The following is a 24,185-nucleotide window of genomic DNA, read 5'->3' on the forward strand; positions in this document are numbered from 1 at the left end:
AGTAGGTTTCACATCTGAAAGACTTCTATTATTCGGCATTTTAGCAAGAATCTCAACTTGTCCAGCCAGGCAAGCTTCTTCAGCCCCTTCCTTACCGCCTGACCTCTGCCCCGCTCCATGACTTCTGACAGCAGCAGCCTCCCTCCATCCCTACCTCGTACCTTTTCTATTCTTCTATTGTTCCAGCCTTCATCTTCCCCCACAATCTGCACTTTTTTGAGACCTGGTAGCAGGGCTCTCTATCAGCCGTTTGCGTATCAGGTCAACATCCCACACTGCTTCACAGTTCCCTCATGCAAATTTCTTGATCTGTATTTCATCACATTCTTCTACATCTCTTACCTTACTGTTACAACCTTCACATCTGGCTCAGTCTGTGGTTCAGCTGCCACAACAGTAATCTGAAGCAATATTAAGAAGCTATGCTTTAGTGAAAAGGTGAACAAAATTAACTTCTTTCCTGAGGCGGCAAGGCACGGCCAATTATTCTGGCTGTATGGGCCTGTGCTCACTAGGGAGACTGGAATCTGTTGGCCTGCTCCAAACAGCAGCCTCAAAGATATTCAGTCCCAAGAAGATGCACGTGATCTCAGTGCTTGTAGGGAAAGATGTGGGAGGGAAGGATGCAACATGAACTCAAACCTCTTTAGAAACCCAAGAATCTACGTGGAAATGGGTAAGGAAAGAAAAGGAGGCTTATAAAAGCAGCAACTGCTGGGAAGCTTCAGGCAGCACTTACAACTGACTGGGCAGGAGAGAATAAAACTGCATCACTGCCACAGAACTTAAGCAGATTGGCTTTCTGAAAGAAATGATAGCTAGAAGTAAATGCTGGCATAGAAATACTTTAAAGCGTCACCAAAGCATATCCAGCATGTCAAAACTGACCAGGAAAAAATCCTCTGTCCTGAAATGGGGGGGGGGGGAGGGGGAGTTTTCTTTTTTTTTTTTTAATAAGAAAAAGTGGTCCGACTCATTTTTGTACAGGGTTGGCAACTACCAAAACCCTAAAAGAGGAACAGACCACATCATATTACTAAAGGTCCTTTGCCTTTTCCATACTAGCATGGAACAGTGAAGGAGTTTTTATGATCTTGACCGATCTCGAATAAGGCAGCAAAAAGCAGATTATTTCAACTAAGTCTAAACCCTCCAGCCAATGCAGTTCTTTACAAGTGCGATCTCTGGGTTTCCCATTCCTATCTGCTATCTATCTTCCAAATTTCTATCTTCCAATTTTCCCCCCTAGATTTCCAGGAAATGATACTATCTTTACATAAAATATAACCTAGGGAATGGCAAGGACATTAGTGTCTTCTAAGAGGGTGTTTGGGATTAACCTTTTTAAGAGAAGTCCAGAGATAAAAGCTGCTTATCTGAGCAAGATGCTTTGGCATCGCTAGCTAGAAGATACCAAAGTAGCATAAATCAAAGCATGATCCCCATGAAAAAAAAAAAAAAAGAGGAGGGTTTGTTTGTTTGCTCCCCTACTGACATTTCAGAACAGCGCTTCCAAAAAAAGCTTCCATCGCCAGGTTAAAAGTCAAGGAAACTCCAGTTCTTACCTATGTGTTTTCATGTTTTATGTTCATAAGGATGTAAGGACTTGCTCTTCTGGATCAGGGCTTTACTCTCTGAAGAGTTACATCTCTGCAACACGATGTTTCACAAATGTTTCACAACACAAAAAACAACTAGGGAAAAGACAGGATTCTAGCATCTTCAGAAGGTTTCACACATCAAAACAGTTTTAAAATTATCCCTTGAGCAATGATACAAATCTTCAAATTTACTTAAAACACCATGGCAGACACAGACGCAAAGAGTTTTCCGTTTGTTTGCTCTTTAATGAACTCCCCGCACTCTGACCACTGTACACCTGATATTCTTGTCAAAGTCAACTACCCTTGACTCCTTTATCCAGGTATTCCTCAATTGTGGTTCCCAAGGAGCACAAGGGATTCAAGTGGAATTCCCCCATCAGGGTTATGGACACAGGGGCTTGCTGGGTAATCAAAAGTCAAGGCTCTGGAAGGAAGTGAACAAGCACTGAGCAAACTACCACATCTAACACACACGCGCACACACAAGTTATGCTGGGGTCCAGCTGCATATCCAGACCTGTCTCATCTCACAGTGGACTGTCAACACACTCGGAGGGTCGCTGTCACAGCCTGCCCTGGCGTCATTCCTATGGCTCCTTCTCTTTCCGTTAGACTAAGATACGCGATATGTGTCTTGCCGCACTTCAGACGGAGGAAGATTTGATACACAGCTCACAGGATCAGAAAGGCAGGCCAGAACTCTAAAGTTTTTAGGTCTAGGAACTGCAACTCCAGGTGTGGAGGGTAAACTATCTATTGTGAGCTGTCTTTGAACAGCTGACCCAGATAAACAAACAAAACCAGAGACCCTTCCTGCTTGTACTTTAGGATAAAAATCATTCAGCTACCATTATTGCTCTACAGTATTTTACTGTTACACTTTCTAATGAGAGAGAGCAAGAAACTGTCCAGAGAAAGATCATATCTCAAACTCTGAAAGAAAATAATATATTAGTGAATGAACTGTCAAAAAATCATTTATGTAAAAGCATGTTCTATTTACAAAGGTCGACTTGCTCTTTAGGACAAGTAAAACCACTACTGGAAAAAATATACATATAGGAACGCCTCATCTTTCAAATAGACATTTACAAATACTCTGCTTAAACTACTAGAAACATTAAGACATTTGAAATTAAGGGTGTGTTCTGCATGCAGTTGGGATAGAAATTACACTATTGGACTTCAGTGTGTCATTTCTTATTGTCAGCGACACACTCGTAGGCTCTTCTAAAACACCACAGCCTGGCTATTACCTTAGGATCTCAAAAGGAGGACATGGATCTTCATTAACAAGTTATCAGTTACTCTTCATTTTGCCATTAAGAAAGGACATCCCGATTGTCTTCTCAGCAGGAGAGTCTGATCTTGTCAAACTTGGCGTCCTTTTCCCTGAGTTTCCCTTTAGTGTTTTGCTAGGCATGATGATCGTTGGCTTGGTATATTTACAAGTCCTTGGTCAGCACTCTTCCCGTTATAAGGCAGAGTTCAGAAATTCAAGGAGTTCTGCACGGTTCCGGTCTCTCTGTAGAGCAGAAAAGCAGAGGCAGAAGTTTAACAGACCTGTACTCAGTGGACCAAGGCCACGTAACCCTGCTTTCTGTGGGGCTGTCACATCTCGGGCTGCATAACCCTGCTTTCTGTGGGGCTGTCACACCTCAGCACGCTGCACAACAAACGCTACCACATTCAAACAGCGGGCTATGACTAGCTACCAGTTAGGTGTGAGCGCCTGGAGGAAGTGCAAGGCAAGGGGTACTCAGGAGAGATGCTGTAGGAGACAAGCTGTCACTGTCACTATTTCATGATACATTTTTTAAGGGGCTCCCCATGGAGGCTCCACTGGGTTGTCATCATGTAGCTCATAGCCTGCTCAGGAGGGAACTCACAAGCAGAACAGAGGCAATTCTCTGGTGTCTGAGGCAACTTTCACTGTACACATAGCAAGTCTTGTGCTTTGGGAAGTATCATTTTTTTCTGTGCATAAGCAGCAGCTTGCAGCATAACAGAAAGGGAACCATGAATTTAGGTTCGTTCTTTACATAAAAGATGGCCCAAACAGCCAAAACACTTGTTTCCAGTGTTTTTAAAATGACAATTTATAAAACAATTATTGAATCTTAAAATACTGTGAAGAATGGATGTTGTTCAATTCAGCATTTTCATGACCATGGACACCAATCAAAAAAGGACGAGCATAAAATATTTGACACCAAATATTTTAACAAGCAGGTTACTGGGATGAGGCTAGCAAGCATTCAGCATAATTTAACACAAACTTCAGTGCCACAGAAAGAAGATAACGTATTTTTCATCAAATTTAACTTGGAATGCTCAGGTCTGCTTTGGCAGCTATAGAATGACCTGTTATGGCTGAACCAGAATCCGCCAAACTGAATACCTCAGCCAAGTAACACTTTTAACACATACTGACTAGTACCAGAAGCCCTCTGCAGATCACTCTAAGGCATGGAAACTGCTGAAAAGAGCGAAGATATTAAAGTGTTGAGTCCAAACAACCATAGCAATACCACAAAATGCTATTCGTGGTATCTGTTTCCCTGGGTATTTCAAGCAAAAATGTTTGACTGCTTTGAGAGAATGCATGAGCACGTAGTCCTAATACTACTATCGTCTTTTTTTAGTTCCTCTCTAAATAATGGCTAGCCTTGCATGCATTAGAAAAACACAGTAAAGCAGCAATTACCACAACTGATCACAAGAGACTGGAAGAAGATGAGGACAATTAAAAAGAGTGCAAATTAAATCAACAGAGAAAGCCACAAATCAGCTAAACATTACAGACTGGAATTCTAAGAACCTGCACAAGCATCCTTTGGTTTATCTACTCATGCCCGAGTATTCCAAGCCCACTCATACCATAAAACCTGCCAAAAGAATGAATTAAAATTTCTCAGATGGCATCATAGCCACATTAAAAGCTACACTCAATTTACAACTCCTAACTGTAAGATCTACTCTTCTACAAAAGACTACTATTAGAAAAATATTAAAAGATACAGTATTTTCCCTTAGGGATATACAGACTATTTTAACTCTTACCTCTTTATCCTTCTTAGTCTTCTTTATTCTCATCTTAATTTTCTTTCCAGTTATCATGCTGTAGTTTTCATTCTTCTTTTTGTTTTTAAAGAACTAAAATGAGATCACACATTAGAAAGACAGAAGCTTTGCTTTATTTTGTAATGTTACAAATCTTAAATAAAATCACAGACAATAATCTTTTCTACTTCCTAACTGTCCAAAACAATAGAGATAGGTTTCTATTTGCTGATGACAAAACTGGTGGTGTTATAAACATTTTTATGACAGGACAGATTAAGTGTTTAGGATGAGAAATATAACAAGACTTCAGACTCACACAAGCATACCTTGGAAAGCTGGACAGGTCCTGTTTTCTCTCTCTTTTTCTTCTTTTCTTTCTTTTTCTTCATTTTGTTCTCTTTTTTCCTTTTCTACAAGTATAAGACATATACTCTTATGCTTGCAGACTCACAAGGGCAAAAAAAGGAAATCCACAAGTAGCTCTCCACGCCTGGGCTACTCAAGAGAGCCACTACTGCTTGCCCTTGCCACTGCTGGATAGGAACTATCTGAAGTACACAGAAAGCAATGCAGCAGGGTCAGCAACCTCTGAGATCTTGAGAAATAGAAATGGGCTGATGCCCTATTCCCTCTCTTTTAATGTAACCCCAATATATAAAATCACTGAACAGAAGGTCCTAATAAAATGAAAAACTACAACAGCAGAATCTACTACTCTCTCACTGACTATAAATCGTTTCTTCTGACAAATTCTATGAAGTTATCAAGATTCCCCACTTCTCTTTTCTTCAGAGATTACTCTAAACTCTAGCTGGACCAGCAATGACTGGCAAAAGGAACCTTTAAATTATTTCTCCTTTAGTATACAGTCAAGTATATGCCAGCCTATCGGCTCACCTACTGTAACCCTAAAAGCATGATTCAGATTTCATAGAATCATAGAATGCTTTGGGATGGAAGGGACCTTTAAAGGTCATCTAGTCCATAACCCTGCAACTGGCAGGGACATCTTCAACCAGATCAGGTTGCTCAGAGCCCCGTCCAGCCTGGCCTTGAATGTTTCCAAGGATGAGGCATCTACCACCTCTCTGGGAAACCTGCGCCAGTGTTTCACCACCCTCATTGTGAAAATTTTTTTCCTTGTGTTTAGTCTAAATTTACCCTCTTTTAGTTTAAAACCATTAGCCCTTGTCCTGTCGAGCAGGCCTTGCTAAAAAGACTATCCCCATCTTTCTTGTAGGCCCCCTTCAAGTATTGAAAGGCTGCAATAAGGTCTCCAAATATTTACATAGTCACAGACAAAAACACGACATCTTACATGACACTTAAGGTTCTTGAAATATGAAGAACTATTTTCTGTTTGTTAACTACTTATTTCTCTTTGTACATGTTTACCTTTTTGTTGTGTTTTTCTTTTTTCTTTTTCTTTGATTTAGACTTAGGAGAATCTAAAATTAAAAAACAAAACAAAATCAAACCCTGTAGTTTAGCATTCTGAAAAAGGCATTTGGTTTTACAGATAAGGCCTAGAGAAATGTAAAACATAAGAAGAAAATGCTTTAATTCAGCTATATATATTAACACTGGTTGAAACTAAGCCTGAGAAAAGCAACACATGAACTTACTGCCACTTGCTGGTCTAACATGGAAACTGAAAATACCTGATTTACTCAGTGATACCAGTATATTATATTAATACAGACAATACCTCTCTCTTTCTGCAGCTGTGCTCAACAGATTGCAAATATGTTTTATAGCCAGGGATCCTGGCTCTCAAAAGAGGCAACAAAAAGTACTGTTGGGGCTGACAAACCACTGAAAATATTATCACTGTTCAATGCAAATGAAAAAACTTTTCATAGTTACTCAGCTCACCTTCCAACTTCAAGGTTTTTAGTAAATTTTGTAAAGCAGAAACTCACAAGTTCTATAAGCCAATCATAGATTTTAAAGATTACACTGTGACTGGTATGTGAGGAAGTCATTTTGAAGCTTTGACTGTGGGACTGTAAACCTAGAGAGCCTGTGAAATAGCTTACTAGTCTTCCAACAGACTGCCTTCAAGCTATCCGTTCTGCAGTTTCTTTACAATAAATTCCAAGCAAAAGATAACATTATAGGAATGCACCAGAGCAGAGCCAGACTCAAAAGTTAGAAAAGTCTAAGGTAAGGCTGCCCAAACAATCTTTTTTTGGCCTCCTAATGACAAAGGCAGCACAAGCATGTCAGAAGAAATTATGAAAATGGTAATTCTGTCACCACGTTCAGTCTCTTGGTAACAACAGACTGGATTAAGCGCCCACAGGGGATGGTACAACTGGCCAGAGGGCTTTTACAAATGCTTGCCACCATCAGGAAAGGGGTACATTCAAGAACATTGGGTTTCCTTCCAGACTCTGAAAATCAGTACACTATGGTGAACAGACACTTGCCCGGTTTTATCCCTTTGCCCACATCTCTTCCAGACACAGTTTTTATCTCTCACCATCCTAACCACAGTTCTCGTGACCACAAACCCCAGAAGAACTTCTCTAGACTTGTGCACTCACCTGTTGACTTCCTAGGCTAAGCCAGGCCATCTTTTCCTCCTGTTCACTCTTTCCGAGTTGCCATCCCTCACCATCTGGCCTCCGCACTAGCTCCATCTGTTTCCATACTCAGCCACCCCACCTCCCTAGTTCTAGCACTGATTTGCCTGCTTGTCTCCTGCCTGAGGGGAAACCCCTTCCCAGCTTCACCTAACAAGCTGCATTCCCAGTTTCTGTATCCCGATGTCTCTTTTTCCACAGCAAAGTGCATCCTTTTTGCATTCAAGTTAGCTTCATTTTCCATATAACCTACGTTACCAGCAAGGTTGGAGAAGGTGGGTGGGGCATACAGCTCAAGAGAGCAGGATACACTTTCCCCCGCTCTCTTCTCGGCTTTCCCAGCCACTGCCCAGTGTCTAACACCCAGAGTTACAGCTGCACTTGCTAAATAAGAAAAGAGAAACATAGATAAATAAATGCTGGAAGAAATCTCCATTTTGCTATCCGAAGGAATGTTAGCTCCACTCCTGCTATACCCAATACAAGACTGGGGCAACCTTCGTCATTCAAGGTCTTTAACTGCAGGTTAGGCAAGCTATTCCGCTGTTCTGCTGCTAGGATGTATTTTTACTAGATCTAATTCAAATCCCTCCTGTTACAATTTAAGGTCATTATTTCTTGCTCTGAAAGTCACAGAACTATTTTTCACTCCCTCTCCATAGTGGCAATAACCTACACCTGTGTATCTGTCAGCTCAATTACCTCACATCTTTTCTTGTCTAGATGGAGTAAATAGAGTTGTTTAAACATGCCCTTGTAGGACATTTTTGCTAAATCATCTTCTCTCCCCTGTGAATGGGAAAACGTAGGGAATTTTTAGCTGTAAAGTTTTAGCAGATCTCTGAGCATGCAGACTGACAACTTGAGCCTAATTCAGAAAGATTTTTTTCCTCAGATACATGTTTCTTGACATCCCTCCAAAAGATGAACCAGAGAGCATGCCAAGCGTGTTCACACAGTCAGTGTCTGACATGACATTTCAATTCTTTTTAGAAGTTCACATGGGATAAAATTCATTCAAGAAGAAAGGAAGACCTCCCCCCATCAAATGTACAAGTTCATAGATTTGAATATTTTCAGAATTTATTTATGTCAGATACATTGAATCAAGCCACCGAAGTAGGAGAACAAGTAATATTTCCACACAGATGTAAATCTGCTTCAAGAGAAGCAGAACTAAGTCTTTGTTAAACTGTGGAATACACAGTCACAAATAGGAGGTCCTGTACCAGATGGTGAAGTTTCACCAACCTTGACGTTAGACTTTTCATCAGGAGAACTCTAGTATGAACCATCCCAATCGTAGTAAAAACAGATAAAATACACTTCAGTGTTTAGCTTGACACATATTATTAAAAAAATGGCAATTTGGTCACTTCACCTGCAGTAATACCAAATATTTTGATACAGAATATTAAAACAATGCAGTCCTGATATAATCAGCAATACGTTCCCCTCAATGTCACAAGTTATACCCAGAGAAACAATCTGCACTTACTCCCGGGCAGTATCTACCCCAAGTCCTCTCAGTAAGCAGCAGCTCAGCATGGAAAGTCTTAATCCTGCAACGCTTGTGTATGTGTTCCTATTGAACTTGGTCATTGGTATTAATAAACTTCACGCGAGTCCTCAAAGTTAAATGCTTGAAATGTTAAGACCAAAGTAAGACTAAATCAAAAACCCCAACTCTGGTCTAGATAGATGGGTGAAGTAGAAAAAGATCTGTGTTTTGGAATACAGAGTTTTAGATATATACAGCATATTGCTACAAAGTAACATTTCTTTGAATGGCAGTTTTTATCTTGAAGTTACTTAAATAAACACAAGAACATTGCATCCTGTGTGTAAAGAGGTACCTTAACACAGCAACAGGAAAGGGTTATGAGAAAAACGCTCTGAACTTGCAGTATTGCTATTCTACACTGTCACTCTGTGGTGGTTTAGCCACATTTAAAACAAGCTTTAAACGTTTCCGGGAGCGCTATCAAAACTGGTAAACATCATGAGCACGCATGGAAGTAGCTTACCTCTGCTACTTGAAGAAGACGACCTTGATGATGAGCGCGATGAGGAGGAAGAAGTGGATGTAGTGCTAGAAGACGATGTGGATGAAATGGATGATGATCTGCTTCTACTGCGTTTTCGCTTCCTTTTTTCTTTTCCTTAGGATAATACAAGGCAACAGTGACAAGCATGCTAGTAACTATGGCCTACAAAAATGACTCTTCACAGAACTTAAACACAATGAAACCCTATTTTGAAGGGTTGGTTGTGTTTTTTTCCCCACTTCCAGCGTGGTATGGTGTGTTACCATTAGGAAGCGACAACGCTCTGTCTCAGGGTCAAACACAAAGGATAACACACGTAACACCATGGCATGGAAACGGGTTAGCAATGCCTACCTTGGACTTTCAGCCCTTCTTGTGAAGTTGCACATAGCGTCCTATTTTTTTCCTCCTTCCTGTGATCCATATCTAGTGAGAGACAAAAGGACACTCAATAGCCTCATCTCCCAAAGACTCTGGGCGAGCAAAACAAGAGCGGGGCAGAGGCAGAGGAGAGCAGCGAGGGCTTCTAAGGGCAGCCCCGCCACCGCTCCTGCATCACGCCGTGGCGAGGCGCACGTTTAGCCTCTCGTCCTCTCGCACCGGGAATCGGAGGCCAACCCCCTGTTTTCGTGTCATCTCCGATGAATGCGCCGTTAGTGCAGCTGCCATTTTTTTTGCCACCGCAGCTACGTTCCGGGTTACCGGCGGATCCCAGGACCCCGCCCAGCGCGGCCGAGGAGGCAGCCCTGGGGGCTGGGCACAGCCTGCAGCCGCCGGGGGAGCCCCGAGCCCGAGGGCCGGGGACTCACGTCCCGACCTGCCCTACTCGCCCACCCGCTCCCGGCCGTCCCCCAGCCCCGCCGGCAGCCCGCGGCCCGGGGAGCCCCCGCCGCCCGGGGCGGGCCGGGCCGGGCCGCGCCGCCATTTCCCGAGGGAAGACCGGCTCCCCCCCCGCCCCGCTCCCCGCGGCCGGGCCCGCCGCGGCGGCTCGCAGGACCCCCCTGCCCTGCCCGGCCCGGCCCGACCCACCCCGGCAGGGGGGCGGCCGTCGCCGCCGCTCCGGCTGCCTCCCCGCCGAACCGCCCCGGCTGGCGACCCGGAAGCGCTGGCGCGGCCCGGCGCCGCCCGCCGCCGCTTCCTGTGCGGGCAGGCGGCGGCGGGCGGGCGGCAGCCCCCGCTCGGCCCGCACCTCTCCTCGGTCGGAGGGCTTCCAGGGGCCGAGGCGTCCCTGCCCTCGCCCTTCCCCGCGCTCGGGTGGGCGCCGCGGGCGCTTGGCTTGAACGGGCGTGCGGAAGGGCCTTGCAGAACCTCGCCCGCAGCTGAAGCCAAAGCTAGTTATTCCACGTACCCGCTCGGAGCACTGACGGCCGCTGCCACCGGGGCCCGTCCCCGGCGAGGCCTGTTCGTGCTTCCCAGGGCCTGCAGGGCGCCCTCCCCTCCCCGCGTGTCCCGCCACACGGGCCGCAGCCTTGGCTGGGTGCTGGCCCGCTGCGCAGCTCGGCCTTGGCCCCAATGGGCCGTGGGCCAGCGCGCGGGCTTCCCGCAGCTCCCGGGGCACCGCTCCGGCTGAGCCGCGTCCGCCCGCGGCTCCTGCGGCACGGACCCCCCAGCCCGAGCTGCCCCCCATCCTGTTGCCGGGCACAGTATGGGGGCACAGGCCTGCGCGTGTCCGTCTCCACACACGCCGACCCGAGTCAAGCGGAGTTGCCTGTCAGCGGACGAAGGGAGCTGGAGTCCTGCCCTGGGAGCTCGTTTCCCGCTCCCTCTCGCAGTGCGAAGGCTGCTCTCGGTGCTAAGGCTGTCCCTCACCTCCGCCCCACGTGCGGTATTTACGGAGCTGGGACACCCCGTGGCACCGAGGGGGTGTTCGAGCTCTCACAGAGGGATGGGAGTCAGATGCTAACGTTTTTCACAAGCTGATTTCCAACACTTTTGGGCTCAACCCCGCCAAGTTTTCCATTCCCATTTTTAAAATACCATGTTCTCAAGCACGAAGTACTCACGGGATACTGAAACAATTCCTCTTTTACTGGCCTGAACTGAAACAAATCCAACCTCAGCTGAACCCAAACCTGCTCCAAACAGAAATAACATCCTGGTTTGATTCCGATGGATCCTCGGACCTCATGGATCTTCATCTGATCTAGCTTCGCTTAGAACTGACTGAACTTCCACGTGCAGCTGCTTTACGATATTCAAGTATAAACCAAAATATCTGTGAAGCACATGGATTCTTAATCTAAAGCAGTGTCGGGGTTTTTCTGGATTGTCAACAACGTTTTGAGTGCAAATATCCAGTACCCCACATCCTTCTAAAACGTCTGCTTAAATCCAGCCAAAAGGAATATATGCCACGCTCACTCCAGAAGGATGGTAAAATTATTTATTCTTACATTAGTTTATGTATACAGTGATGACATTTGGCTAGAAAAACGCCTGTATTGTAGTAAGAGATATTCAAACAACTACAAACTGTCAATAAATACATTAAAAACATACTGTATGCTGATGTAGAAATACCCGATGCTCTTTTGGTTACTTACCCAGTACAATATTATTGAAAAGTTTTTTGGTGTTTTTCATGCAACATCAAAACTCTTCCTGACAATTCATGCTATACAACATTTGTTTCTTTATTAGGAATGGGATGAAATTTAAAATCCAGTTTGTTTACAAGTAGTAAAAATCGCTGAAAATTTTAACATAAAACTCTCACTTGTTGTAATAAAAAGAACCAATTTAAAGAAGGTTGTCTTTAAAAAAATTAATTTTCTCAACTAATTCTTTAAAAAACAGGCAGTATTTCAAAAGGGATGTTTCCATCACCCAGGATGAATCATCTGTGCTTCAAAATTTTAAAAGGAATATTCGTGGCAAAAACCTAAACCCAACTGGTAGGTAGAGGAGAGATTACAGTACGGACTGGCTAAAACCGAACATGCTTTCAGAATCTGTCCAGGAACACACCAAACACTTATCCACGTCACTATGCCATCACCTACTCTAACAATTAGAAATGGAGTTTTAATAATACTTAGCTCTTTTCATGCTCAAAATTCTTCATAAACATTTAAATAGTCCTAACGCTTCTGCAAGTATTATTATCATCCCTATTTTACGCTTGGGGTGGTAGAGGCGGAGAGGGCTGGGAATTTGCCAGGACACAGACCGCATCCTTTCCCTCTTGCCTCCCTTGATTGTCCAAGTTCTTTATCGCTTTCTCTATTTTACACTTAACGTACTGGAAAGTCCCAGGAAACACGGGTGATACGTTTCCGTCAGTTATTAGTGGTTATTATACAAGTTGTGCCACTTTGAAAGTTACACGACAAATATTAAAGTAATAATCGACATGAAGTCCACGTCCGAGGCTCGGGACTGATGTCCTAGAATGCCACACCATTTTCAAACCAAGCTTGCTCTTTCTGTAATGAAGTGTTAAGGACATGAGGCCTAATTCTCTCTGTTGTACAGCCAAAATTACTGTTAAAGTCACTCATGGCCGTACAAAAGAATAACATCCGTCCCTCACCATCTGTCTCTGGGAACACGGAAAACCCCTAGGGTGGCCCAGTACGTCCTGACATCGTACAACAAAAAGGACATCTAGACATAAACCAAAGATTTCAGATGTGCTAACTCACCACGAGGTACAGATAACTAAGGGCTCTTCCCTCCCACCCCCAAACTTGAAAATATTTGTGTCTGAATTATGTCCTAGAAACCGTGTGGGAAAGCAAATGCCTAGCAATGAGACTGCAGATATAAAATACGGTATTTTGCCTTCGTCTTGGTATCAATCCCCAAATCGTCTTATTTCAGTTGATATCAGCATCCCGCACAGAGAGGGCATTTTTGATTTTGCCACATTTGCCCTCTTGAATTTACTACCTTATACCTTGCAGTCTGTGCACCGTTTTGATTTTTATCCTGCCTAGTTTACTCTTACTCTAAACCCAGCTTGGTTTCTTGCTGTCTCTTGACAAGCTCCGGGTTTGCTCTGCCAGCGGACTGCAGGAGCAATGGACAACGTTGCGATGTTTCACTACCCGATCTGTGAGAGATGAGAGACACAAAATCCTGTCACTTGTAATAACAAAATGACCGAGTGTGCAAAATGACATCCCTCTTACAGGCACCCAAAAGGCTTTAAAAAGGCACGTGTGTTCTTTGTCACTTGTTCCTCAGTGCCTGATCTTGGTGGTTTTAGTGCGTCTCCAGTAAACCCCATACAATGCACACATTCCCTTCGAGGGAACTTGGAATAAAAATTAAGATCTTCAGACGTACTTCATAGTTAGTGGTTGTTACGCAGCAGCTCTCTCACCTTTTAACAAACGCTAGAGCTGCACTACCTGCGAGAATTGGGCTCTTACAGCAGCCTCACTCCCTAGTCCATCTTCCTCCTTCTTTCCCAAACATCCCCATTTCTAGCAGAGGGGAACAGTGCATTTTATGTGGGTTTCTTCTCAAGCAGATATCCAAAGCTCTTCCTGCCTTCTGTAGAGCTGGTAGGCCAGAAAACATCTCTTTTGTGCAGATGTGGGAGCAAAAGTACAGGAGTTTTGCCCCTCTTCTTCCAGCAGCGCAGCCAGGAGCTGGCAGGCTGGCCGAGTACCCCGCTTCGGGCCGTGTCCTGAGAGGTGAGAAGCGCCTGCGGCTTCTTTTGATTTCAGATGGGGACTGAGGATGTTTACCACCAATGGAAATCAGTCCCAAGGCACTAGGCAGGAATGGAAAGGACATAACAAAGCTATTGTGACCTGGGGGTACTCCATACAGCTGAAACATCAGGCTAGAAAAGTAAGAGGCATTGGCATTTTCCTCTGGGCTTTCTGGAAAAAAAAATTAAAACAACAACAACAACAACAAAAAGATACAAGATCCCAGGCAAATGTTTTCCCTGCCCGGCTGAGGCCGTTTTCCCTGCTTCAAAAATCCGGGAGATGGAGGGATCGTAATACATTGATTCAAATGTGCTGATGTTGAAATGTTTCCATTTCAGACAGGCTAAATGCACTCACACGCTTGGGCATGGCATCGGTTCTGTGGGAGGGACGGGAGCCCACAGGCCGGCTTGGGCTCCACGGGGCTTACTGGAGGAGTTTCACCTCCAAGCGCCAGTCTGGTGATGGGAGCCAAGCATTCCCCCCAGCCTGGGCCGAGCCAGGTCTGGATCGAATGCATGTTCACATCAAACTGGACTTCTAGCTGCCTTAAAAACGCAGTCTTGAAAAAAAGGTTAAAAAGGGAAAGGCTGATGCTTTGGCAATTCATTATCTGTTAGGCAGTCCAAAAGCCTCAAAACATTATCAGTAGCTTGACTAGTGGCAATACACTATTGCATGGCTGGTAGTCACCAAGAAAGCATTTCTTAATGGTTAAAGCAGTCACATTGATCAGGTACGCTTTTCACAGTTCCTCCAGATCGGTTAAATCCACAACCACTTTCAAAAACAGAGTGTCATCTCTGATGTAGGTGTTCTTTGCGTTCTCCAGGACCGTGTGCGGCACAAAGCGTGGACATCCGGAAGCAATATTCATTTCCCCGTCCGGCCTTTTGAAACTGCTGCTATTGGGGTCAGCTCTAAAGATTTCCATGATGTGATTTTTTTTCCCGCTTTGGTCCAAAAGCATAAGCGTAACTTTTTGCTTGAAAGGCCACAGTAGCAGCGAGTCAAACTCCCCTCTCATCACTACGAAGTAGAGAGAGACGTGTGTCCCCTTTCCTGAGCCGTCCCCGTTCAGGTAGGCTCTCGCGCATAACCTGTACCCGCAGCGGCTGGTGTAAAAGGGCTGGCTGAATATGGAGAGGACACGGCCTTCCACTGCTTCTTTTTTCTTCATCTTGTAGTCTGTGATTTTCCAGATTAATTTCCCGTTGTAGCACGTGCCTTCCAGAAGCTTAAATCGTTCTTCGTTTTTATTGAGCTGTGCTTTGTGAATATTGATCTGGAGATCGTGTTTGCTGGACTGACCTTCCAAAACAACTGGAGGAAAAAAAACAGACACACGCTTGGTAAAATAAAACTGTCAGAGCACTGCATACAAAAAGCAACCAGACTCGAGCTGGCAAAACTGAACTACTCAAGCCTGAGTACAGGCTGTTAACTAGTGCTACTACACCTATTAACTTTTTAAAATTGTAATTGCAGCTGGTAGTTGAATAAGGAAGACCTGTAACTACAAGCCAGATTTAATGCCCGACTATGGACGGTACCGCTGCCTCCATCGCAGCGCACCAGCCTGACGAAGCCCTGCTCTCTGGCCCTGCAGTGCCACAGGAATTCGGGAGACATTGTGGAGTAGGGGAAGGTGGGAGGACACAGCATGTACCACCACGGCGCGGCCTGAGAAAGCGAGAAGAAGAAAGCCCCTTCTGGCTAATAGCTGACCGTAGCACCAGAGCCTCTACTTAGCCACCAGTAAGTCAGCAGAAACCCCACACCCGCACAGAAAAGAAACAAAAGTCCCAACATACCCAAGCGCTGATCGTATGTCTCCATCAGGGCAATCTTCTGTTTTACATTTTCAATTGTGTCAAACAGGGGTCGCAAGTCTAATTTGCTTTGTTGCTGGTTTGCCATCTGTATTAGCTGTTTCACTTGCGATTCCAGGCGCGCAGACTTATCCAGGTGACTGGCCAGAGCCTTCCCAGTTCATACCATTGGAAGAGGGTGGAAGAGGAGACAAGATCAGCCATTTCATTTGAAATAAGATAAAGAAGCCTTTAGCTTGTCAGCAATATCAACTATAGGGTGCATTCAAAAGGACTCTGCTGGCTTAGGAACCCAGCCAAATGCTCCTTCACAATTAATCCGGTATTTAGTGACTGAGAAGCCACCCCTTACTCAGATCCAGATCCATTCGCACTGCATCACTTCATTCAAGGGATTATTCAAATTTACACCTTCATATTTGCCATGGGGATCTGGCCATGAGGATTTATCCAGTGCTTTTTGCCCAGACCAGATATCCAAACTTCTTTATTGGTTAAAATGAAAAGACAGTACTGTATTGTAAAAAAACAAGAAGGGCTCGTGAAGTGTCTAGGAGACAGTATTTGTTATTGCCCTGCTACTAATAACAACTATTGCTGGATAAACACATTTAAGGATACAAAACAGCAATTGGCCAAAAAAGACAAAATTAACGTCTCACCTGTGTGCTTACCATCAAGTTGCTATTTTTACCAAACAGTTGTGTAAACTGTCTGAATTCTTTCTCACACTTTTTAATGGCCTCTGCTAGCTGCTGGATTTTAATCTCTTTACATTCCAGGCTCTTATACAGGTCAGATATCTACAGATGGAAAAAACAGAGTAAAAATGCTAAGGCACACCAAAATATACAACAGTCAAATTAAAACATATGTAACTATATAGGAGAAAGTGGAAAAGTTTACAATGCAAAGCCTCGAACTTAGCTAGATATAGCACTACTTAATTCGCAATTCGTGGATAAGCGCTGGCAAGTACTGAACATAAGGTAGTCATATTCTTTAACAGATCTGTGTGGCAACAGGTGCAAAGAGACTCATACCTCTCATCCCCATCATGATGATCCATTCGGCTCTATAGGGGGATAATACATACTTAGACGCACACATGTATGTATATATATTTTTTTTTTTTTTCTCTACTGAGGTCTAACCAGTAAAAGAGATGAGTCAGTGAGGGATACTAACTCCAAAACCAAGTTGTAGCACTTTGGGGCACTTATTTTTAGCATCAACAAGGAGAAGAGTAAGTAAGTCCACCATCAGTTTGGATGCATTCACCTCAGCAGGATTGGGCACGCACCCAGGGTCACCTGCTGGGAGCCGCAGAAATGATCGCGAGTGGAAAAGTGCTTGCAACTGGCTCTGCACTCCTCCGTGCTGCCTCTGCAGAGGGGGTAACTTGGGCATCTAAAGGCTCCTTTTCGGAGCAATCTGAACAGCCACTGGAACTTTAAAATGCTCTATCTCCAAACCTCATATCGACTGTAAGCAGAGACTGAAAGCAAATGAGGTGAGCGATGGCAACGAGCCTCCCACCGTGCTTGGTGTAGAATATACGTGCCTGAGTACAGAGGGGTTTCCATCTAATTGACTGACTTCACTAGAAGAGCTTATTCTGACTTCTGAGGTGTGCAAAGACGATAAAAACAGTCTTTTAAAATGTAGCTGAGCTAAACCAGGCAACAAATGCAGAATCTCGCACGATCCTCCAACCAGCCAAGAACCGCTGAAGAGTGCTTGTTAAATACGACTTACCTGTTCTTCCAACCGGGAGTTCTTGTCTAAAATCTGCAGCATGTGTTCCCTCAGGGCGCCGTTTTCATGTTCAGCAAGTTTCCCTCTTTTAACCTTAGCGGGGGAAGTGAAAGAATAAAATAACAAGATACGCAGATTTTTGAAGCTGTTAGTAAAAAATTTATTGATGCAACCATTTAAAATGTCTCCTCTGTGCTTTGAAAGTGAGGGAATGGCAGTCCTGATTCCCTGGTACAGCATCTTAGCCGATACTAGAAATGGTTGTGAAAGAACAAAAATTGCTTATTTTGATTAATTACTCTGATTGGTTTGAGAGACAAATTCCAGTCCCAGTAAAAAGAAGATCCATAAAACAATACCTTTACAAGACAGCCGTACTGCTTGTATGGGCAGTCCACTTCTGCCTCAGGACACACAGCGTGGTGCTTTTCAATCTGCATGTATTGACAAAGAAACTTGCAATGAAATAAATATTAAGTAACTTGCCGCACTGATAAAATCTGAATGCCTGTATAAAGGGTGAATAAAGGCCAACGTCAGGACACCACTGATCACGTAAAGAGGAAAATGAGTATTCAGAGTCAATAAGCAAGCCAGATATTTTCCTGATACTGCAAAATGCCGATGCTTTGCAGTGACCGAACACCTCCCTTGTACGATGGTCCTTTTAGGACCAAACAAAGAAAATACTTTGAGCAGTGAAGTTTTATTGGCACAGGCCGATGTGGTCTGCAACCTAACTTTCCGTTTTCATAAATGTGTGTGACCTGATGAATCACAATATATGAAAAAAATAATAGTACCTCCTTTTTCAGAATTATTTGTGAACAGTTTTGGAGACAAGGCACAGGATAATCAGGACAGTCATTTTTCTCATGATTCTGGGGAAAAAGAAACAAAACAAGGCAATTGTTTGCATTTTTGTAAAGAAGTATACATAGAGGAAGCTACGCAAAAACTAATCCCAAACATACATGCGCAAACCCTGTATCACGTTGCTGTTCATAAGAGAGCAACAGTAACTGACATTATTTAGAGCACATTCATTATACTTTCTCCTTCACCTACTCAGCCAAATTTTGTTTCAAGAGTTGTTAAGCCCCATTGCAATGCTGGAAACTTTTCACTGAGCAACATTAAGAGGAAACATGTGCTATGGGTTCCCAGGGAATGCTTTATAATCTTACCTTCATGTTAATTAACACCACATATTTATTACAGTACTGACACATTTCTTCTCGAAATTGGCAATGCTGGTTCAAGTGCTCTTTCAAGTCTTTCCGAAGAATTTGATCACAACATCCATCGTTAGTGCATTGCACGCTTTCAAACAAACACTGCTGAAGATGCTCCTGCAACAGGCAACAGCAAATTAAACCCCAAAGTATTTCATCGTATCTCCAATTGCCAAACAGACCCACAAAAACATTTGGCAGTTTGGTAACAAACGAAACTCCAAATACTTTTTCCTCCATAAACTTTCTCCTTTTCCAACCTCAAAACTAAAGCGAACGTGAAAATTTGGAGAGTTCTTTGTATGACTTCCACTTTTCATTCAATTGCTATACCGAAAAAAGGCCCAAATGGCCTGTACGTCTTGGCAAGTTTTCTTGAATCAACCATCACGTGGCGCCTAAGCATACAGAAAGTACGTGTAGGCACTGGGGATATGCTAAAGCTACATAAAGCAAATGGTTCTCATTAAACAAATAACCTAAGGCAAAGCTGGAACAAGGCAACAGCCATAATATTTTGAGCTTAACATTTGTTACTTACGGTGTATAGCTAAGTCATAATCTTTGTACTTAAACCACATTGCTACAATAACTCTGAAGTCTGAAGACAATCACGGGAATTTAGCTTATCATAAATACACAGAGTTCACATGAAAATCAAAGGCTTCATAATTTGATCAAGCAAACTCACCTGGTATCGTCCCAGAATGATTTTTGAATTGCAGTCAGGAAGGTTTTTGCAGAACACGTGCAAGTTGAGAACTTCTCTTTTGCAGCAGTTGTCTTTGAATACCTGCAAAGGAAGCAAACCAGCCTTCATATGCAGTCACTCAGCATACTGTAAAGAATATAAAAAAGCAAAACATCACAACAAATCTTTTAAGCACACAAGTGTAGACTCCATAATTGCGAGTACGGGCTTTGATAATTCATATTCAAAATGTATACTAAAAATACAAATTAAAACATACATGAATTTTCTAATAAGCATAGGGTTTTTTCCCCATATAGTTATTCCACAGATGCTGATCCATCCCACAGCCAGCAGGATTAGTAGCTCAGGAGCTATAAAACCGCCTGTATCTAGAAGAAAGATACCGCTCTGTATCTACAGAGCCTGCCTGTATCTAGAAGAAAGCAGCTGGAGCTAACGGGCCCCAAAGGCCAAACCAGCTCTGTGCACGCTCCTCCGATGTTCAAGCAGTGGGATGGAGACGATGCTGAGATACCCCTTCTATAGACTCTGAGAAACAGCACCATTCCCAGTTGCATACGCAGAAGCAAATTAAGCCCCCAGAGCAAACTTTCAGTCTTGTTTAGAGATCTTCCTGTAAGGAGCATTATAAAGCTGCACTGTGAACTGTTGCACTACTGCCATCAAAATTTGCAAAAGTAGAAGACAGTGAATGAAAAACAAAAATCATGTGGACAGTCTGATTACAATTTCCTATCAGGAGTAGGAGAAAGACGAAGGAGATATTTGATTTCACTGGAAAATTAATTCTGGCAGGACCAAGTATGTAGCATACTTTCACACCCTGGCATATAAATAAGGACAAATGAATCCATTATCAAAAAAAAAAAAAAAAAAATCAGTAGCTTGCAAAATAAGAAGCGTGAAATTATCTTTTCCTCTCAAACATTACCCAAAAGTAAATTAAGTCTGCAGGGTTAATGAGATATAATGGACATAGTTAAGGCAGCAAATTATAACCAAGTGAAAACAAAGACAATCAAATAAACAAGATGACCCAGCAAGATGGGGCATTACAAAGGCAAGTCAATAAACTCTCCACTAAAAAAAGACATCTGATGACTAGGGAAGATTTAGAACTTTGTGAAGCTCTTCGACACTTTACTGGAAATACAGAAGACTAAAACGAAATAACTTCAGAACATGAGGTATAAAATAAAGCTTTAGCTATACACCCAGACCTCCTTTCTGGGAGAGCATCACTGAATACACTGCTTCCCTTAGCATCATTTCAGAGACAAAAACTGCTCTGCCCCTGAGGCCTAACAGACTAAGAGCCACCTTGTTCTCAGCTGTCTTGCCTCTTCCATGCAGATGTTGACTGCTGAAATAAAACTACAGCCACTTACCTCATGCATTTTTATTGTTTCCTTGTCGACAGGACAGGTGGGTACTGCATTCAACTCTCTAGATCAAAAGAAGAGTCATATTAACCCAAAGAAAATTTGATTTATTTTACGAAATTGGGCTATGCTAGAATCCGACTCTAGCAGAAATCAGTACTAGATACCATAAAAACCAAAAAAGTGCTTCAAAAACACTTTTGTCTGGCAACTACACAGCCAAATTCTGCCCACTGCTCTAAGAGGGCATTAAGCTGCAACAGCGAATATGTAACAGAAAGCAGAGTTTGTCCTACAAGTGTTAATAAGATGGTTTTTAATTAAGAGGACTTTGTTACTCTCTAGCCATCTGCTGCTTGCAAATGTCATATCTGAAAAAATCCCACCGCATGCATTAAACCCAGCCTTTGCCTAGCGCGAGCAGCGTGCTCCTTCCTACATCAGTAAAAGATCTAATGGCTCCCGTCTTAAAAGGCTTCCAGAATGCCTACAATAAGGGACAGAAAAACACTTATTGAGGCAGTGCAAAAGGGAGGCAACCCAGCCAGAGAAAGCAGCAAACATGAAGCATCTAAAATTCATAGAAGGTAAATGGCGACATCCATCCACATGAACAGGCTCCTCTGCAGCCTTCCTGGGCCAAATCCTGCCCTCAGGTGCACCAAACAGTGCGTAGTGTACTCCTAGACAGCGCTGGGGGGTAAACTCATCGGTGCCTGCAGATAAATCCCAAGCAGATGGATGCCGGCAGCCTTTTGATCTGACTGTAGTATCGGGTAATAGTAACATCAGTTTTATAACTCCACTAAAATCAAAGAAATTATACAGAAACAAACGCAAACAGCTTAATCTGACCACCAGTGCCAATACCGTGAGACATTAATGCAACACATTCATCTGAACAGCGCAATGCTAGACGGACAGACCAAAACAGCATCTCACACAGTAGTGCCTAAGCTTACATCAACAATTTCCCTACGCTGACTTCCCTGCAGTTACCAAAGTGTTCCTCGCCAGCACTGGGTAAGGTCATTAACGACACCTTTAAAACACTGAGCACGCAGTCATTGAGTTCAACAGAGTCTTTCCATTGACTCCTTCAGCGTTTTATCAGATCAGTACTATTATTATGGCACTCCCTGCTGATTTATAGAAGGCGTTGACTTCTTTTTAGGAAGGGGAGTACGGGGAGCTTGCGGATGCAGGAGTTTGCACTGACCTCAAAGCCAGAATGCACTGCTGGCAAAATCGGTGCCCGCATCCCGTCTGGTGGGGATTGCGAAGGACGAGGTGGCAGTAGGCGCACTTGTATCGGTCTTCTAAGGTTTCAACAAACTTGTAGTCGGTGTCAGGCTCGAAGTCCAGAGAGACGGCGCTGGCAGAGTTCTGGCGCGTGAAGATGCCTGAGAGAGCAGTGGGTTCGTCACAGGCCATGGGAGCTGCACTGGGAACCAGACACAGGGTGAATCCCTTCAAATATTCACCGGCAGCCACGCCGCCTCGCTACCGCTTGCAGCAGGCTGCTGCTCGCGGGAGGGTTGTCATCGGCAGCAGGGTGCGACAGATTTCGGAGGGAAATGCGGTGCCAACTATGGAAGAAAAACAAAACGCTCAGAGAAGCACAAAACGATGGTTACATGACAAGCATCAAAGCACACTTCTTTGGAAACGAGTTTCACAATCTGAAAATTATTCTGCAGAATAGAGATTTTTATGTTTTTTAAAATTTTCTTGCAGCAGCTCTTAGTCTCAAAAAAATTACAAGAGTCACAGACATGGCTGGGGAAAGCAGAGGCCAAGTCTTGGCCCTAACGTCTGCCAGGAAAGTCTACACTTAACTTAAGCCCACCCACATGACTTCACAAGTTCATTGCACTGGTTCAAGCAGAAAACAGCTTTGTGGTTCACAGCAAGGAGCATACAAAAAAAAAAGGCAGCAAGGGGATTTTACCTTCAGTTTAGGTGTTACAGGAGTCAAAGCCTCTTAACTTGACATCTTTCTTTTTCCCATTGATCACTCATTTATAGCAGTAAACTTGAATCCTGTTTTTTCAAAGTTTTACTTAATTATGTGCAAGTTCTTGGCTGTATTAATCCTGCCTGAAAGAGGCAGTGGAAAAAAAAGAAAGAAAAGCAAGATTGCAATCAGAAGCGTGACATAAGTTTTTCTCTCAACCTATCAAAGCTCATACGCAGCACAGGAATGCAATGTTAATTTTCTAATAGGAAAAAACAGCAACATTTGTTTCAAGCCCTAAGCCACAAACCTTGAGATTTGCCACTGGTCCCTAAGCTTGCAGTAGGTTTTTTTGCAAGTAGCTCAAGACCTGCCACTCTGATTTTCATTTCTTGCAGCTCTGCATTCAGAAGACATTTTTTTCCTTACAGGATGTGTACAAAAGCACAACGCACCTGAGCTCTCAGATCGTTTCACGGGGGAAGTGCTCAATTTTATAGCTGTGCCGTGGGACGCTATTTCTTCTCTCTGTGCATCACCCGCCCTGTCAGTCACTCGAGTCACTCTTACTGGCATCAGCACCTCTCTGAGAGCTCTGACTCAGCTCCTGTAAGGTCACTGAGGGTATCTGCCGGTTTCGCAGGGAAGCAGGGCCAACACATCACCATTAATAACCTTACAGTTGGCATGAAACAGTATGCCAAGTACTGATATACTGCCCTTCCTCCTTGCTGCAATGGATTGCAATTAGTGCTGTGCCACGCGCAGCTCAAGCACTGCCACAGACCACCTTAGCCTCCAGAAAGCAACATGCATTTTCCTTTCTACTTTAATATCCCATACTGGGCGAGGAAATCCCGCGGACAAATAAAGTACCTGGTCCAAAACCAAGCCAAAGCACTTAACCAACAAAAATGTATTTCACAGCAAATGTTTACGTTCTCTTGTAACTCGGCACCCTTGTTCATGATTGTACAGTATTTACCTGCCCAGCTTGTGAGAGCCCCCCTGCCCTCCACCAGGCTGAATGTTAGACTTACTCCAGCACAACTGGTCATCTAACATCAGTAACCCACAGCAATACGAGCCCTAATCATATTCCAGGCATAAAGACTTATTATTCCAACTGGAGTTTGCAAATTACCCTGTTTGGTCCCTCTAAATGAACAGCCTTCTGCATCAAACCAGGGGTGATTGTCCATGTCGCTCCTTTCATTTTTGAACAGCTGACCTTTTCTCCTCTGAAAACTGGGTTCCCGGTTCTCTGACGCTTAATAGAGAGCAATTCTATTTTCCCCACGTCAACCAGAGGTGCTAAAATGCAGCCCGAGGG

At 43.8% G+C, this 24,185-nt stretch overlaps 2 protein-coding genes across 2 annotated transcripts; both read right to left on the minus strand.

Annotated features, from left to right (window-relative positions):
* Positions 1-1,657: 1,657 nt before the first annotated feature.
* On the minus strand, positions 1,658-10,933 carry LOC309588288 (uncharacterized protein; the record flags this gene model as incomplete). Its single annotated transcript, XM_082307340.1, has 7 exons — positions 1,658-3,129; positions 4,668-4,760; positions 4,997-5,080; positions 6,066-6,118; positions 9,286-9,420; positions 9,661-9,732; positions 10,336-10,933. The coding sequence occupies 7 exons, from the start codon at positions 10,931-10,933 to the stop codon at positions 3,079-3,081; spliced, it is 1,086 nt and encodes a 361-aa protein (XP_082163466.1). The 3' UTR covers positions 1,658-3,078.
* Positions 10,934-14,315: 3,382 nt separating this feature from the next.
* On the minus strand, positions 14,316-22,932 carry TRAF5 (TNF receptor associated factor 5). The gene is made up of 11 exons (XM_082306330.1): positions 22,847-22,932; positions 22,115-22,484; positions 20,902-20,959; positions 19,490-19,591; positions 18,751-18,915; positions 18,367-18,444; positions 17,923-17,997; positions 17,564-17,656; positions 16,468-16,608; positions 15,788-15,956; positions 14,316-15,296 (listed from the first exon to the last, which is right to left on the minus strand). Exons 2-11 carry the CDS (start codon positions 22,327-22,329, stop codon positions 14,719-14,721), a joined length of 1,674 nt encoding a protein of 557 aa, XP_082162456.1. The 5' UTR covers positions 22,330-22,484; positions 22,847-22,932; the 3' UTR covers positions 14,316-14,718.
* Positions 22,933-24,185: the final 1,253 nt, after the last annotated feature.

This window comes from Platalea leucorodia (assembly GCF_965183815.1).
Source record: "Platalea leucorodia genome assembly, chromosome: 3".
NCBI classification, from domain to species: Eukaryota; Metazoa; Chordata; class Aves; order Pelecaniformes; family Threskiornithidae; genus Platalea; species Platalea leucorodia.

Bases quoted from the DNA above. Each gene is read 5' to 3' on its own strand.
- TRAF5 (XM_082306330.1), bottom strand. From the start codon at position 22,329: ATGGCCTGTGACGAACCCACTGCTCTCTCAGGCATCTTCACGCGCCAG. The intron at 19,592-20,901 runs GTAAGTGGCTGT...CTTCCTTTGCAG, and splicing joins AAACAATAAAAATGCATGAG to GTATTCAAAGACAACTGCTG. The intron at 18,916-19,489 runs GTGAGTTTGCTT...TGCCTGTTGCAG, and splicing joins TCATTCTGGGACGATACCAG to GAGCATCTTCAGCAGTGTTT.